The following is a 14,599-nucleotide window of genomic DNA, read 5'->3' on the forward strand; positions in this document are numbered from 1 at the left end:
AAGAATGCATTCTCTATTATTCCATTAGAAGAAATCTTTTTCTTATTTTTAAATTTTATTTGTCATCACAGCATCTATAAGCAGTGCCTGTAGATGGGAGATGTTTGATCCACATTTGGTATACATTTGAATTCACCCATCACTTCGCATTAACCTCACACACACAGATTACTTCTTCAGTCCTCCTGTCGTACAAATAAAGAAATAAAGCCCTGAAGCTGAGGTGACGTGTATAAGGCTGCTTTCCCAATAAAGGAAAGAACTGGAACCCCTACCAGTTTCTAGGTAGGTAGTGAATTTTTAAATATGTCTGTTCCCTTGCCAGTCTTTTGGAAGCTGTTGAGTGGACCTCTTAGTCCCCAAAGAGCCATTGGAGCCTCTGCCAAGCAGTGTGCGTCCCTCCCACGTGACGCAGGCTAGGGAGACATGTATAACACAGCAAACTCAGGTATACAGAATAATTGCATGCTCCCCTTCCATCAAGGACCCTGGTCCTCTCTGGGGAGGCTTAGATGTATCAATGTCCACCCCCAACACACACACACAGACGTGCACATGCACATGCACACACATACACACACGTACACCTACACATAACACCTCAATCGCCATATGAAACATACCCAAGGATCTTCACACTTTTCTCTCAGAAAAAGCAACTTGGTATTAACCCCAGGCTGCTGTGTGGTAAAGCGGACAGTAAAGTGATGTTCATGTATCTTCTGGAACATAACTTTCATTGAACTTATTATCCCTAGACGTGTAATGTAATAGTTCAAAACTCAGCCATGTTTCCACTCTTGGACCTGAAGGTGACCTTCAGCAGTCATCTTGTCAGTCCCGTGGACCAGTCTGGGTTTCTTCAGGAAAACAGAAGCCATTCCATGTATTCCAGATATGAAAAAATTCAAAAGCAGGGTTGAGCCTTGTCATGGGAAGGGCAAGCAGAGAAAAGATGAGGGAAGCCTTGGCCAGAGATCTCAGCCTGTCGCCCCAGAGCAGCTGGCGTCCGAGACAGTCTGGAAACCGCTGCGAAGGTCACACATCTCCAGGAAGCTGTCTCCAGCCTTCATAGCCTACTGCACCAAAGTTGGGTGATTCTGAAGAGCTTGCCTGGAAGCTGCTGAGGAGCTCACATCGGGCGTGTTTGAGATCCCAGGAGTCTGCCTGTAACCGCTGAGAGCTTCACTCCTGTGGGGTTGTTGTGAGTGTGAAACTAGGCACATGTATGGAAGACCCTAGCACAGTGTGGTTCCCAGACAAGGGTGGCCTCGTCTCCCTCGGACATCCTCCTCTGTGAACGTCTTTCTGTTAGAGCTGCGAGGGGCAGCTAGGGCGGAAGCACTGAAGGGCACGTTCAGACTCGGCCCTGCGATTGCCCCAGCAACTTTGCTTGCTTTGGCCTCCTTGGGAGAGCTAGGACCCATGTGGCAACTTGGGTGACGTTTACTTAGCTATTTTTTCCTGTCCTCCTCCTCCCATGGCTTGTTTTTTCTTTTCATGTAACAGTGAGTAGTCTGTTTGTAGACAAAGGATTTGTTTCCATTGGATGTCGTTAGGGGACTTTGAAAAGTACTTACCCACTTAAGGGGCCCCATGGGTTGACACAAGCACATCCTTCACCTACGTAGAGAGAAGCCACTTGGTTTCATTCAAGTTGAGATATCCTTTTAATATACTGTTATTCTCCCAAATTAGTCAAGCAAGTGTGATAGGGTGACTCCATTTTTAAATAAATAACTTTCAAAAATTAAAAGTAGGATAATTTTTACATTTGCAGATTAATGTAAAAATAAGATCCCCCTCCCCAATATTTCCACCATGGTGTAGTACATTTTTATTTGCAGGACATATCCTCTCCTCAAAAAAGATAATGTTCAGATACTTTTATGAGCTGCTTTTCCCCTGTATCAGTGAAGCTTCGGGCAGAAAACAGGTGCTGTACTCAAGTGGAACAATTGAGAAGAGTTTAATGAAGAAGCTATTGACAAAGGTGTAGACAGGGTTCGGAGACATCAGGAGAAGTTACCCCAAAAGCTAACAACATTACCACCCCTAAGCCTGAAGAGGCAAATAAACAGAGAGGTTTCCAGAACCCAGGGGGTTACCAAAACTCTGAAAATACCAACAGAAGTGTTAGTTTTTGGAGAAGAAATGGAACCACTGCCCACCTGTGGCCAGGCAGACAGGAAGTTGAGGGAATCCATACCCTCTTGCCTTTCAGTCTCTTCCCTTGCTTGCCCGCCTTCTGTCAGTCCTTCCATTGGCCAGACTCAACCAGAAACCAGTTGGCCAGGGTACCCGCTGATGAGGGTCAGCCTCCAGGCACTGAGCAGGGTGGAGGGTGGAGGGTGGTGTGGGCCTGCACTAGGAGCTTGTTTTTTCACATCAAAGAAGTTTTTCTTACAACTTCATTTTTAAGGCTCCTTAATATTCAGTTATATGGAATTAATTTAACCAGTCATCTGATCATCCCCTCAGCAATCTTGACATTATTTCTGATTTCTCGCTGGTCTAAAAATCAGTGCCGTGAGCATCTTTATACACGTCTTTGGAGACGTTCCAAATGACTTTCTTAGGATAGAGCCCCTAAAAGTTGATATTGGGTCAAAACGATAGATGTTTTCAAAGCTTCATCTGTATTGCTCTTAAATTTAGAGATAGCAAATATCTGTGCATGGGTAAATTATGAGGGCACAGTTCTGGCAGGTTGGGATAAAATGGGATAATGAATGAAAGATGTCATTCAAAGGAAATGCCAAAAAGAAGAGGTAGAAGAGAAATCAGGGCTGTCCCTCTGTGAAGGAGTTTGGGGTTGCCCCCTCCCAAAACCCAGTTAAAGGTCTCCCCACTATGTGTAATTATGTTTCTGAGTTTGCGTTTGTAACCACCTTGCAAATCAGCAGGAACTTTCTCTATGCTTCTGGAGTATAATACTGCATAAAGTCCTCCCAATTGCTTATGCTAATGACCCAAATCATTGTAAATTAGACAATCATTTTTCCTGCTGCACATTTTCTGTTTTCTTCTGGTGAACTTAGACCTTCCTTGAGTACCTAGCATTGCAGGGGGTGTAAGTCTGGAAGAAAAAATTACTATGTGGAGTGAAGAGAAAACCATCTATAATTCAGTGTGCACCATGCCTGCCATGGGCCTGTGCTAAGAAGTTAATTTACAGCCAGATAAGATCATCAGGTGGTAATCACACTGGGAAATCTTCTGGGATTTCACAGAATAATGATCTTTTGGACAAACATTCTTTGAACATAGAGTATTTACTAGTAGCTTCGAAAATGGTTAAGTAAATTAAGATGTCTCAAATACGGCTCATTGCCGTGGGCCCCAAAATGCAACTTTCCCAAGATTCAGCACAGCCAATACTAATTAATAAGTTATGCTAGGCACAGGAGTAGAGTGTTGGGCAAGAAGTCATGGCTCCTACTCTCAGAGAGCTTACGTGATAAAAACTGGCCTATCCCCAGCGTTTCTCTTAGAAACCCAGCAAAAGAACAAAACAAGGAGGAAGCAAAGTTGATCATTTTTCATATGCATTACCTAATTTTCTTTGGGCAACTGATTCCTGGGGAGCCCATACCAGAGACCCAAAAAGTGAGAATCTAATTGAGGAGATGATACTCAAAACAGTTGTAATTGGTGGTTATCCTAATTCTGAGGAATTTAGAAAGGATATTGGTCATCTCCATTGTAACTTTTGGATTTGATCTCTGTATCAGCTGTTTCCTCCTGACTAAGGAAAGGAATTATACCAATGATATTTATTTTTCTACAATTTGTATTAAGCTTTACTGCTTATCAATTTAAAAAAAAAAAAAACAAAACAAGTGTTTGGGGCACCTGGGTGGCTCAGTTGGTTGAACATGCAACTCTTGATTTTGGCTCAGTTCATGATCCCAGGGTCACGGAATTGAGCCCTGTGTTGGGCTCCGCCTTGGGCATGGAGCCTGCTTCCTCTCCTCCCCTCCCCTCTCTCCCCTCCCCTCCCCTCTCCTCCCTTCCCCTCCCCTCTCCTCCCCTCCCCTCCCCTCCCTTCCCCTCCCCTCCCCTCTCCTCCCCTCTCCTCCCTTCCCCTCCCCTCCCCTCCCCTCCCCTCCCCTCCTCTCCCCTCCCCTCCCCTCTCCTCCCCTCTCCTCCCTTCCCCTCCCCTCCCCTCCCCTCCCCTCCCCTCCTCTCCCCTCCCCTCCCTTCCCCTCCCCTCCCCTCCCCTCTCCTCCCTTCCCCTCCCCTCCCCTTCCCCCCCACCTCTGCCCCTCTCCCCTGTTCATGCTCCTTCTCTCTCTCTAAAAGGAAAAAAAAGTGTTTGACATATTACGGCAAGGACTGGGAACAGCAATCTTATAAATAATACTTGTTGTGGCATACAAATAGCAGAGTGATAGTCATTTCCTAAAACAATCAGCAATTTGAACCTTTAAAATAATTCCTAATATGCAGAAGGAATTTGGCTCTGTATGTTGCACAATACTATTACATTAATTACGAAAGCCTTTATCTAACTGACCAATTGGTGGAACCATCAAAGGACACTGGGTAAGTTTCCTAACTTTTTGGATTCTTGCTTCCCCCCATGAAAATGAAAATAGTATCACATGCCTTGCCTGGTCCTTTCCCAGTCTCTAAAGCAGCCATTTCAGCCTCGTCTGCTCTCACACAGCCTCCCCACTTTGCCCTTAGATTTGACCTCACTTCCTACCTCACTGAAAAATTAGAAGCATTCAGACAGGAATGCTTTTTTTTTTTTTTTTAATCAGCAAACTAACTGAATCTACATCCATCACTTGGTCTTTCTTTTCAGGGCAACCCTACCACTGTGCGAGGGGTTGCTAATGCTGAATCCTCTTTCTTTTTCAGGATCTCACCCTGTAGTTATCCCCCGCATCTCGACTACATTGTCTGTCCCTCCTTCCTTTGCAACTGTGCGCATCAACATAAAAACTCAATTTAGTATGACTCATTTTTACAAGCTCTCCGTTTACTGCTCTCATATCAGCCACCTTTCTTGAAAAGGTGGCACTTACTCTCTTTACTTCTTTATTATTTTTAAATGTATTTTTATTTTAGAGAAAGCACGAGCAGGAGAGGGGGGCAGAGAGAGAGAATATTCAGCAGGCTCCATGCTCCTTGTGGAGCCCAGTGCAGGGCTTGATCCCACAACCCTGGCATCACGACCTGAGCTGAAATCAAGAGTCAGATGCTCAATCAACTGAGCCACTCAGGCACCCCTCTCTCCACTTCTTTAAATCCCACTTATTCTCCAGCCATGGCGGTTGGACTTCATCCCACTACTCTGAGAAACCTGCTCTTGTCTGGGCCACTGACAGCCTCCATGTGTCGAATCCACAGGACTCTTCCCAGTCCTTATTCAACACAGTTGGCCACATCTTCCTTCTTGAACAGTCTTCTGACTGTGCAGTAATACCACACTGTCTTGATTCTCCTCTCTCTCTCTCTCTTTCTGCTCCTGCTCTATCTCCAATAAGAAATACCGGATGCTGTAAAGTCCTGGGCCTTCTAATGATCTCCACCTTCATTTTTGCCTAGATGATCTCATCCAGACCTGAGTTTTAAGTGATCCTTTGGCTGCTGACTCCAAATTCAAATTTGTATCTCTCGCCCTGACTTTCCCTAAGTTCCAGGCTCATATGTCCAGTGTCCTACTTGCCACCTTCTCTTGATCTATAGTAGGTATCTCTAAGTTAGCATACTCAAAACAGAACAACAATTTGCCTAGCTATGGAAGTCATCTTTAATACCCTCCCTTTTAGCGGCATCTGGGTCGCTTAGTCGGTTAGGTGTCCGCTCTGGATTTGGGATCAGGTCACGATCTCACAGTTCGTGAGTTCCAGCCCCACATCCATGTCCGTGCACATTGGTGTCAGCGCAGAACCTGCTTGGGATTCTCTCTCTCCCTCTCTCTCTGTCCCTCCCCTGCTCACGCTCTTTCTCTCTCTCAAAATAAATAAACAAACTTGTAAAAAATAACAGTAAAGTCTCCTAAGTATGCATTTGCTTCTCAGCTTCCTTCAGGCCCCTCTTCAGCCCCAGCTCCACCTCTCTGTAGCTTCAGCTCCTCCGTAGCTCAGCCCTGCCCATTCCCACTGTGAGCATCCCCGCACTGCGTGTGGGGCCCCAGTGCCAAGACAGGAGTGACTGGGTTGCTGCGCCATGAATGCCAGCCCCCTGGGAGCAGCCTCTGGGACACAGCGGGCGCCTGGGTCACAACGCCCACAGGGAGAGCGGGCTTCTCGTGCTGCTGCTCTTCTGCTCTAGCGGACTGCAGCCGTGGGCTGCTGTGATTTGTCCTCTACTTGCCATGCTGAAAGTGGCCAGTCCCCAACACACAGAATCGTCCTCAGTTCTGGAAATTTCCAAGTGTCTTCTCAACTGAGAAACAGAAAAAGTCTTCCGTGAGGGTGGCTGTCTGGATCAGGATAGTAATCCCATCAGTAATACCTGAATAAGTCATCTTCTAAATGTGTAAGTGATTGCTCACAGAACAGGGCGAACACTGGTGGGCCCCACAAGGACTTGACGGCAGAAATCCTGCTGGACTCCTAAACAAGTCTACATCAATTTCATCAGTTCAGGAAAGGTACCACCACTACTGTGTTTATTGGTAAGGGTAGGCTTCCTGTTGGAACAGCCGATTTCCAACGGTGGCTTTATGGTGGCTTAACACCATAAAGGTTTATTTGTGTGTCACAGTCCAATCAGCTCAGTGGGAGTAGTGAACGGAGTGTCTCTGTTCCCCACGGTCCTCTAGGGACCCACGCTCCTTCCTTCTAATGCAGGGTTCTTAACTTGGAGTCTATAAGTGCCCAGAAGGGTGGGCAGAATTCAGGGGGTCTGGGAACTTGGAGTGGGGGGAAAAGTGTATCTTTATCGTCATTGACCTCTTAACTATAATTCAGCATTTCCTGCAGTTATGACTGATGGCATCCAACCACAGTATTAATGCCGCCTGTGACTTTACTACCAATAGAAATCATAGATGTTTTCATATCACCTGATAATTTTAGGAGACATCATGAAATATCATTTAAGCTTAACACCACTTTGAAATTATGGTAGCTATTAGACTCACCTCAAGATCTTGTTATTTAATATGGTACGTAAAGAGCACATACAGTTCCATATCACAAAATGCTTTTCATATTTTGGTAACTGTATTTCACTCTGCTGGCTCTTCTTTGTAATTCTACGTTTTAAGTGTTAAAAAATGCTGCTTTGAGAAGGGGCCCATAGGTTTAATGAGCTTGCCAAAAGAGTTCATAGCAAAGAGAAATTTATGGACCCCTGATCAAGTGGTTCTGCTGTCCCCCAGGCCTCAAGTGTCCTCTGCATCTGGTCAGCAGCCTGTGCTCAGATGGCACTGGAGGAATATGCAGCACTTCTGCCCGTATCCCATTGGTCCTGACTCAGTCACATGACTCCACCTGACTGCAAGGGAGGCTGGGAAATGAGGTCTAGCTGTGTGCCCAGGAGGAAGAGGAAACGGGCTTGATGAGCACACAGAAGTGACTGTCACCATGGCCATGGGAATAATCAGCAAAGTGGCAGCATCCCAATGACAAGGGCCCTCTCAGGAGAAAACTAATTTCCTGTCAAATTCATTTCAGGAAGCATAATCATAACACCATAACAACTGTCATTGGTTGAATGATTATTCCTGTTGATGTTGTGCTAAATGATTCACTTTCATGACCTCATTTAATCCCATAATAACTCTATGAGACAGGTACTATTATTGTTCCTACTTGATAAAATAAGGAAACTAAGGGCTTGAGAAAGTAAATCCCAAATCAGTGCTCTCAATCACTGTGCTGGCCTATTTTGGGAAAATGCTGAGACCCTTGTACAAGAAGGTGGCATTGTGCCCTAGTGGAAAGGACAGTTCCTGGAGCTGAACTCGCTGGATTCCCAGCTTTGCTAGGAGCTGATTTATTGACTGGGCACAATTTACTGAAGCTCTCTGTGAATCTATAAAATGCTGGTTATAAGGTTATCCATCTCTTAGTATTAAATGAGATACTCTTTTTAACAGCACTTGGCACATGGTAAGTGCTCAATTAATGTTAGATACAGTCATTAACACCACTGTGACCACCTTAACGAAACCGAACTAAATATTCAAGGGAGCTTGGTATCTGTCAAGGATGCAGGAAAATGTCTGAAGTCACCAAGATCCTCACCAGCTTTGGGGGCATGGTGGTTTCTAGAATGGTGCGCCGAGTTAGAATAAAGGTGATGGGAAGTTGTTACTTTTCTAATGAAGGGGGGTCGGGAATGTGTTGAGATGAAAGAAAGAAAATATTGATGGGTTAGTTATCATTTTAATGTAACTCTGTCCTGTTTATAGAATTCTATGAAGGTGATGTTCAAATGCCTCTGGAAAAACTGTGGGAAAGTGCTGAGCACCGCAGCAGGTATCCAGAAACACATAAGGACCATTCATCTTGGGTAAGGCAACCCTCCCTTCAGAGCCTGATGTAGTCTCCAGGAGTTCAGTCTAAGGCCCCCTGCACTCAGAAATTATATACCACACTCTTCCTTAAAAGTTCTGAACACAGGAATAGAGACTGGGCTTGGTTGGTCTTCCTAATCACTGTGGAGAGGGCCACTTAGATAATATAGGCCTGTGTGGCACAGTGGAAAGAAAATGCTTTAAACTTGCAAAGCCTCCCTAATTTACTTACTAAGTGATTTTAGGCAAGTCACTTCTCAGAGCCTCAGTTCCCTCTGAAAATGAGGCTAATAGTAATATCAGCCCAGCAAGGTCATGGGTAAGGGTCAAAAAATAAAATGTACCTGAGAGTGACTTATAAAATATAAAACACTAGGGTAGGGTAGGTTCATTGGACCCGCTGAAACTGTCAAATTAAATGTGCATTTTTCCCCAATGGAGAGTATTGGTGACTTTGAGCCTGAGAAGTACATATGTGTGTGTGTGTGTGTGTGTGTGTGTGTGTGTGTGTGTGTGTGTGTGTATTATACCACTGTGTCAATCAGTGCTGTGGTTTCTGTTCGCATGATGCTTGATGACTTGGCTCCATCATTTTCTGTTGCTCAAATAAGCCCTTTATTTGTACAATCTATGCTTTTCCTTGTGTTACATAAAAACCTTTCTAAGGAAGGAGAACACAAAGTTTCCAGCAGCAGAGATTAGGGGTCACACCAGAGGGACAGTGGACCTTCAGCAGTCTTGTCATTTATTCTCTGGGTCTCCTGCCCAAGGACCTCAGACTTGGAAGGGACCTTGGGAGGCCGTAAGTCATAGTGTGCACAACACAAATCGAAACACATGACCAATTCCCCAAGTGCTTGGACAAAGAAGTCCTTTCAACAAGATGAATGTTGAGAAATAAACACTATAGTCACTTTGCCCAACAAGGGATAAATTTAGGAAATGCAGCATCCATAAAAAAAAAAAAAAGTGGTATAAAAAGAAAACAAAGTGGGTTCTTAGGTGATTGCGCTGATCTGTGCAGGCGAGTTCCTTCAGTGACTGTGGAGAGGAGCAGGGACCCACCACATTCACGGGTAGCGCTGATGTTCGGGGACACCGCCAAGCCCTTCCAGGGCACAGCGCACAGATCACCAAGTGCCGTGTATGTGGCGCAGCGAGGCCGGGCTTCTGCTCCCCTCACCAGAGGGTCCAGCTTCACCCTCCAAGAAATACCACACTGAAACTCTGCAGGGCAGAACGCCCTCATTCCTGTTGCTGAAGTCTCCAGGGAAGGAAATTCTGCAGTGTCTCCCCTCAAACCTCACTGTCAGGACAACTCATAATGTAAATAGCTCAGAGTTATTTAAAGGTTTAGAAAAAAACTTCCCGAAGCTATAATCAGGAGCTAGGGTATTTGTTTTAAAGTCCATCTGCCCAGAAAATTGAATCCAATTCAATTCATGTACCTCACAGAAGCACATGCCATATAGACGTATTTATAGACTGTGAGTGGCATCTCACGATTTTTCTTTGGGTCCCCAGGCTGCTCTCATGGTGGGTAAAATTAAAAATGCAGCCACTGTATTTGCTTCCCTAGGATTCCCTTTTTACTCCGTGCTCTTAAAATTGCGTTGATGAATTAGAATTCACCACCCCGCCAGCCGCTGCACAGGAATGGGCCTGGGTTGGCAGGACGCTAGGGCCAGTCTGTGTCTGTGAAGCCTGAGTCTAAGCTCTCTCCTGGCCTGGGAGAGGGACATCACCTTTGCCGTAATCCAGGAGCTCAATTATGTGATGCCGGATGATGGAATCGTTTTAATGCAGGTTGGATGGCAGGGAGGGAGGGGAGCATCCCACAGCACCCCCAAAACATATATGCCGTCCCATATTTCTGGGGTGCACACCAAGAGTAGAAGAAGTACAGTGTTTTTCTCTGAAACCTCACTCCACTCTTGCACACCAGGGGCTGATCCTGATTTATCCCCGCGTGGGACACACAATTTCCCCCAGGCCCGTGTGTCTATTAGTAGCACTCGGCAGCCAGTAGCAACTTGGCCTGCCCTTTACTGGAAAGGAAGTGGGGACAGGAATAGAACAGGCACACATTCTTGGGCCCACTCTCTGGGGTCTTTAATGGTATGCTTGTCAGAAAGCCAAGGCCTGCCAGACCTGGTGCAGCCCAGAGGCACCTCCCCAGACGCCTCAGCCCAAGAGCTCAGGGGAGATGGGGCAAGGCTGAGAGAAGCTGCTGATCTGACCGAGCGGAGAGGCCAAGGTGAAGGGCAGATTTTTATTCTAGGTTCTGTAGAGGGCTTGCAAGTGGGGGGAAAAGTTGATTCCAAGTCAGTGATCTACTACTGGTGGATATGTTCAGGAAATTTGGGGATACCTCGTGGAAGGGAGGTAGACAGAGGCCGTCCTATAAAACTAGGTTGCTGGGTGTATACCGCTTCCCTAGAAGTTGACAAATCGGATAAATCTTTTCCAAGGTTATGGACAGTTACTTTATTTTACTCAAAACTTTCTGTGGACGAGTACAATTTCTGGTGTCTCAGGGAGAACTTTGAAAGCACCAAGAAGATACTTTTCTGGTCGACAGTAAAAATTGAAGCCTTCTAACGTCAGCTTTATTTTAATTTAATAAGCACTTAGTACTTACACTTCTGTGCCCTGTATATTTACTTGCCTAATCCTCACAATAAGCAGGCACTATGACTATCCCCATTTTATCAGTAAAGAGCCTGAAGCACTGGGCCATGGAGTCTGCCAGAATCCCACACACAGCTAGAGGGTTTCAGGATTTGAACCCAGGAGATCTGACTCCAGGATTCATGCTCATAATCGCTGTGCTACAGTATCAGCTTCATCCATTCAATATTTAATAGGCACCTACTCTATGCCAGATACATCAATATGCATGGAGAATGAAATCACAGTGTTAGGGAAGTGATCGAGGGTTTAAAAAAATTACAGAAATGTGCCAAATCATTCAATAAAGTGAATTAAACAGAATGGATACACTTCAACAGGAGCATAGAGGATCTAGCAGTTAGGAGTTAAGTCCTGATTCCTAACCTTCAAAATACAAACCAAATTTGACTCCTGGTCACTTCCATCACCACCTGGTCGCCAGATATTGCAAAGCTCATCTGGATTATTAGTGACAACAGCCTCCTCTCTGGCCGCCTGCTCTTGCCCTCTGTCCACTATTCTCTATACATTAACCTGAGTGATCCTTTTTTTTAAATGTTTATTATTTTTGATGTGGGGGGGAGTGAGCAAGAGAGGGGCAGAGAGAAAGGGGGAGGGGCAGAGAGAGGGAGACAGAATCCAAAGCGGGCTTTCTAGTGGAGAGCCTTATGTGGACCTCAATCAGTGGCCTCAAACTCACCAATGGCCTCATACTCAAACTCACCAACCGTGAGATCATGACCTAAAGTGACATTGGATGCTCAAGGGACTGAGCCACCCAGGCACCCCAGCTAGAGTGATCTTTTTAAAAAGTGACTTAGGTTCCTCACAACCTCCCCTCTGCCCCCCACCCTGGCTTCTATCACACTGAGAATAAAATGCAAAGCCATTCCATGGGCTGCAAAACCCTGTGCGATCTTGCCCCTGCCTTTGTTCACTGTCCCCGGTGCCCGGAGCACCAGCCGCTGGCCTCTCTGCCCTCTGTGGAGAACACTGAACCTGCCCACCCCAGGGCCGTGTGGCTGGTCTTCACTGTGTGATCTTCCCATGCATTCTGGTGAGGGTTTCTCCCTGATGTCACTCAGGCCCCTGCTCAAATGTCACTCTTCCAGGAGACTTCCTTCAAACACTCTCTTTAAAAGAATGTCTTCCCCTCATCAGTTACTCTACTAAAGGACACTAAATCTGCTTAATTTTTCTTTCTGGGATCTGTCACTACCTGACATATTCAAAGTGCATTTCCCTCCGGGTTTCTTGTCTGCCTCTCCCACTAGAATGTAAGTTCCATCAAATCATAGCCTGTGCTTTGTTCATCTTGCTTTCAGAAGACCCTAGAAAAGTGCCTGGACATAATAGATTCTCAATAAATTGCTGAATACTTGATTGATTGAAGGAATTGTTTTAAGAGGTCAAGAAGGCCTCCCTGCAAGTGGACAGTTGAGTGTTACAGGGTAAGTCAGAGTTTGCCAGGCAGACAAGACAGAGGAAAAGCATTCCAGACAGGGGGAACAGCATGTGCAAGATTTCGAGGCAAGAAAGCCAGAGGGGTTTGTGTAATCTTGTCACTTTCTTCACTCTAGACGTGTTGGGGACTCTGACTACAGTGATGGAGAAGAGGACTTCTACTACACTGAGATCAAGCTCAACACAGACTCCGTGGCAGATGGACTGAACAGCCTGGCCCCGGTCTCACCTTCTCAGTCCCTGGCTTCACCGCCTACTTTCCCCATCCCAGATTCAAGCCGAACAGAAGCTCCTTGTGCCAAAACTGAGACGAAATTGATGACGCCCTTGAGCCGCTCAGCTCCCACCACCCTCTACCTCGTGCACACCGACCATGCTTACCAGGTAACTTGCAAAGGACCGTGAAGGTAATCACCTTGACCCCTGACCAAAAGGAGTAGTGTTCTGACCTGTGAGGAAAGGGTAACCCAGGGGAAAAACAGCACCACACACGGAGCCCCGTAGCTGAGTTTGTTATTTCTTCTCCTTTTAAAGCCCAGATCTCACACAAATGGGACCCTAGGGGCTCTCTGGTTCCCCAGTGCTGACTGAAGATCCAGCCCCTTAGAGGTGTTCATAGGATTAAAATCCTTAATATTGTAAAGCTCTCAGAAGGGTGCCTGGCACACGATCTGTTAAACAAAAATAAATAAATAAGTGAAAAGGTGAGCATGGAAAAGCTCAGAATGGCCCTGCACCCCAGATCTGGGACTTCATGCCTTGCCTTCTGAATTGGTAACTAACTCTCATGGATCAGAATGGTGATTATCAGTGTTCTCCACATCAGCAGTGTCAGCATCACCGGGGAACTTGTTAAAAATCTAAATTCTTGGGACTGTCCCAGACCTACTGGACAGAAGCTAGGGGTGGGGCCCCCCCATCTGTATTGGAACAGACCCTCCGGGATCTGCTTCACTCTAAAGTCTGATAAGATCGTAGAGACAAACCCTGCAAACACAGGACGTGGCTCCTTTTCCCCACACAGTTACTAACTCTTTTAAACATTGGTTTGTTTTGAGGAGCCTGGGTGGCTCCTAAGCGTCGGACTTCAGCTCAGGTCACCATCTCACGGTTCGTGGGTTCAAGCCCTGGTGTCAGGCTCTGTGCTGACAGCTCAGAGCCTGGGGCCTGCTTCAGATCCTGTGTCTCCCCCTCTCTCTCTGCCCCTCCTCTGCTCATGCTCTCTCTCAGTCTCTCAAAAATAAACAAATGTTAAATAAAATTAAAAAATAAACATTGATTTGTTTAAATGACATTTCATAATATTCAGATTTTAAGAGAGCATTTTTTCCATAATTCTCAAACTGCCTTATGCAGTATCTTTAAAAAATCTGTCTGTACTTGTTAATTGTGTTCTCCTACCTTTGTTTTATAAACACTTTCCATATAACTGAATAGTATTTGACTAAATCGAGGCACCAAATTTGTTTTAATCGTTCTCTTATTGTTAGGTATCTACTTTTTAGCCTCTCCCGTTTTTCCACGATCATTACTAACTGTGCTGTGAAACCTCTGTGCCAGTACCTTTTTCTTCCCTTCTGAATTCCCAGAAGACTAATTACTGAGTCAGAGGATACAACACGAACAGCTTATGGATCTTGCTATGTATTGCCAAAATATTTTCCAGTGGTGCCAGTTACAAAACCACTGTCACTAGCACCTATATTTATAATTATTAAAACTAAACCTGCGGGGGAGGCTTTCAGATATGTATTTAGTAGACTTACACTCAAGAGCAATGGAATACAGCTAATTATTAAAGTAGTAGATGCAGTGAATCTCATTGCTGACTCTTGTTATGTTGGTCAAAATAATTTTTCTTGTTTGTCAGTGTTACATTTAGAAACACTGGCTCAAAATCATGGGCTTGAACCAACTGAAACTATTTTGCTCATCTGTATGACAGTTGGAACATGCAGTAGGTGATCTGAAAGGTCCTTC

The 14,599-nt window shown here is 45.4% G+C and overlaps 1 protein-coding gene across 2 annotated transcripts in view; it reads left to right on the top strand.

Annotated features, from left to right (window-relative positions):
• The window catches only part of ZNF704 (zinc finger protein 704), a 247,396-nt gene that overhangs the window by 209,265 nt on the left and 23,532 nt on the right, over positions 1–14,599 (top strand). For both annotated transcript variants that reach the window (XR_015247060.1, XM_086696032.1), the window contains exons 5-6: positions 8,378–8,478; positions 12,736–13,003. Coding sequence is in view for 1 of the 2 variants with exons in the window: in XM_086696032.1 (XP_086552158.1) it covers positions 8,378–8,478; positions 12,736–13,003 (369 nt within the window). In the remaining variant the exon portion in view is untranslated. The remainder of the gene's footprint in view (positions 1–8,377; positions 8,479–12,735; positions 13,004–14,599) is intronic.

The sequence above is a fragment of the Puma concolor genome, chromosome F2 (genome assembly GCF_028749965.1).
Source record: "Puma concolor isolate L17-30 chromosome F2, mPumCon1.1.hap2, whole genome shotgun sequence".
In the NCBI taxonomy this organism is placed as follows: Eukaryota; Metazoa; Chordata; class Mammalia; order Carnivora; family Felidae; genus Puma; species Puma concolor.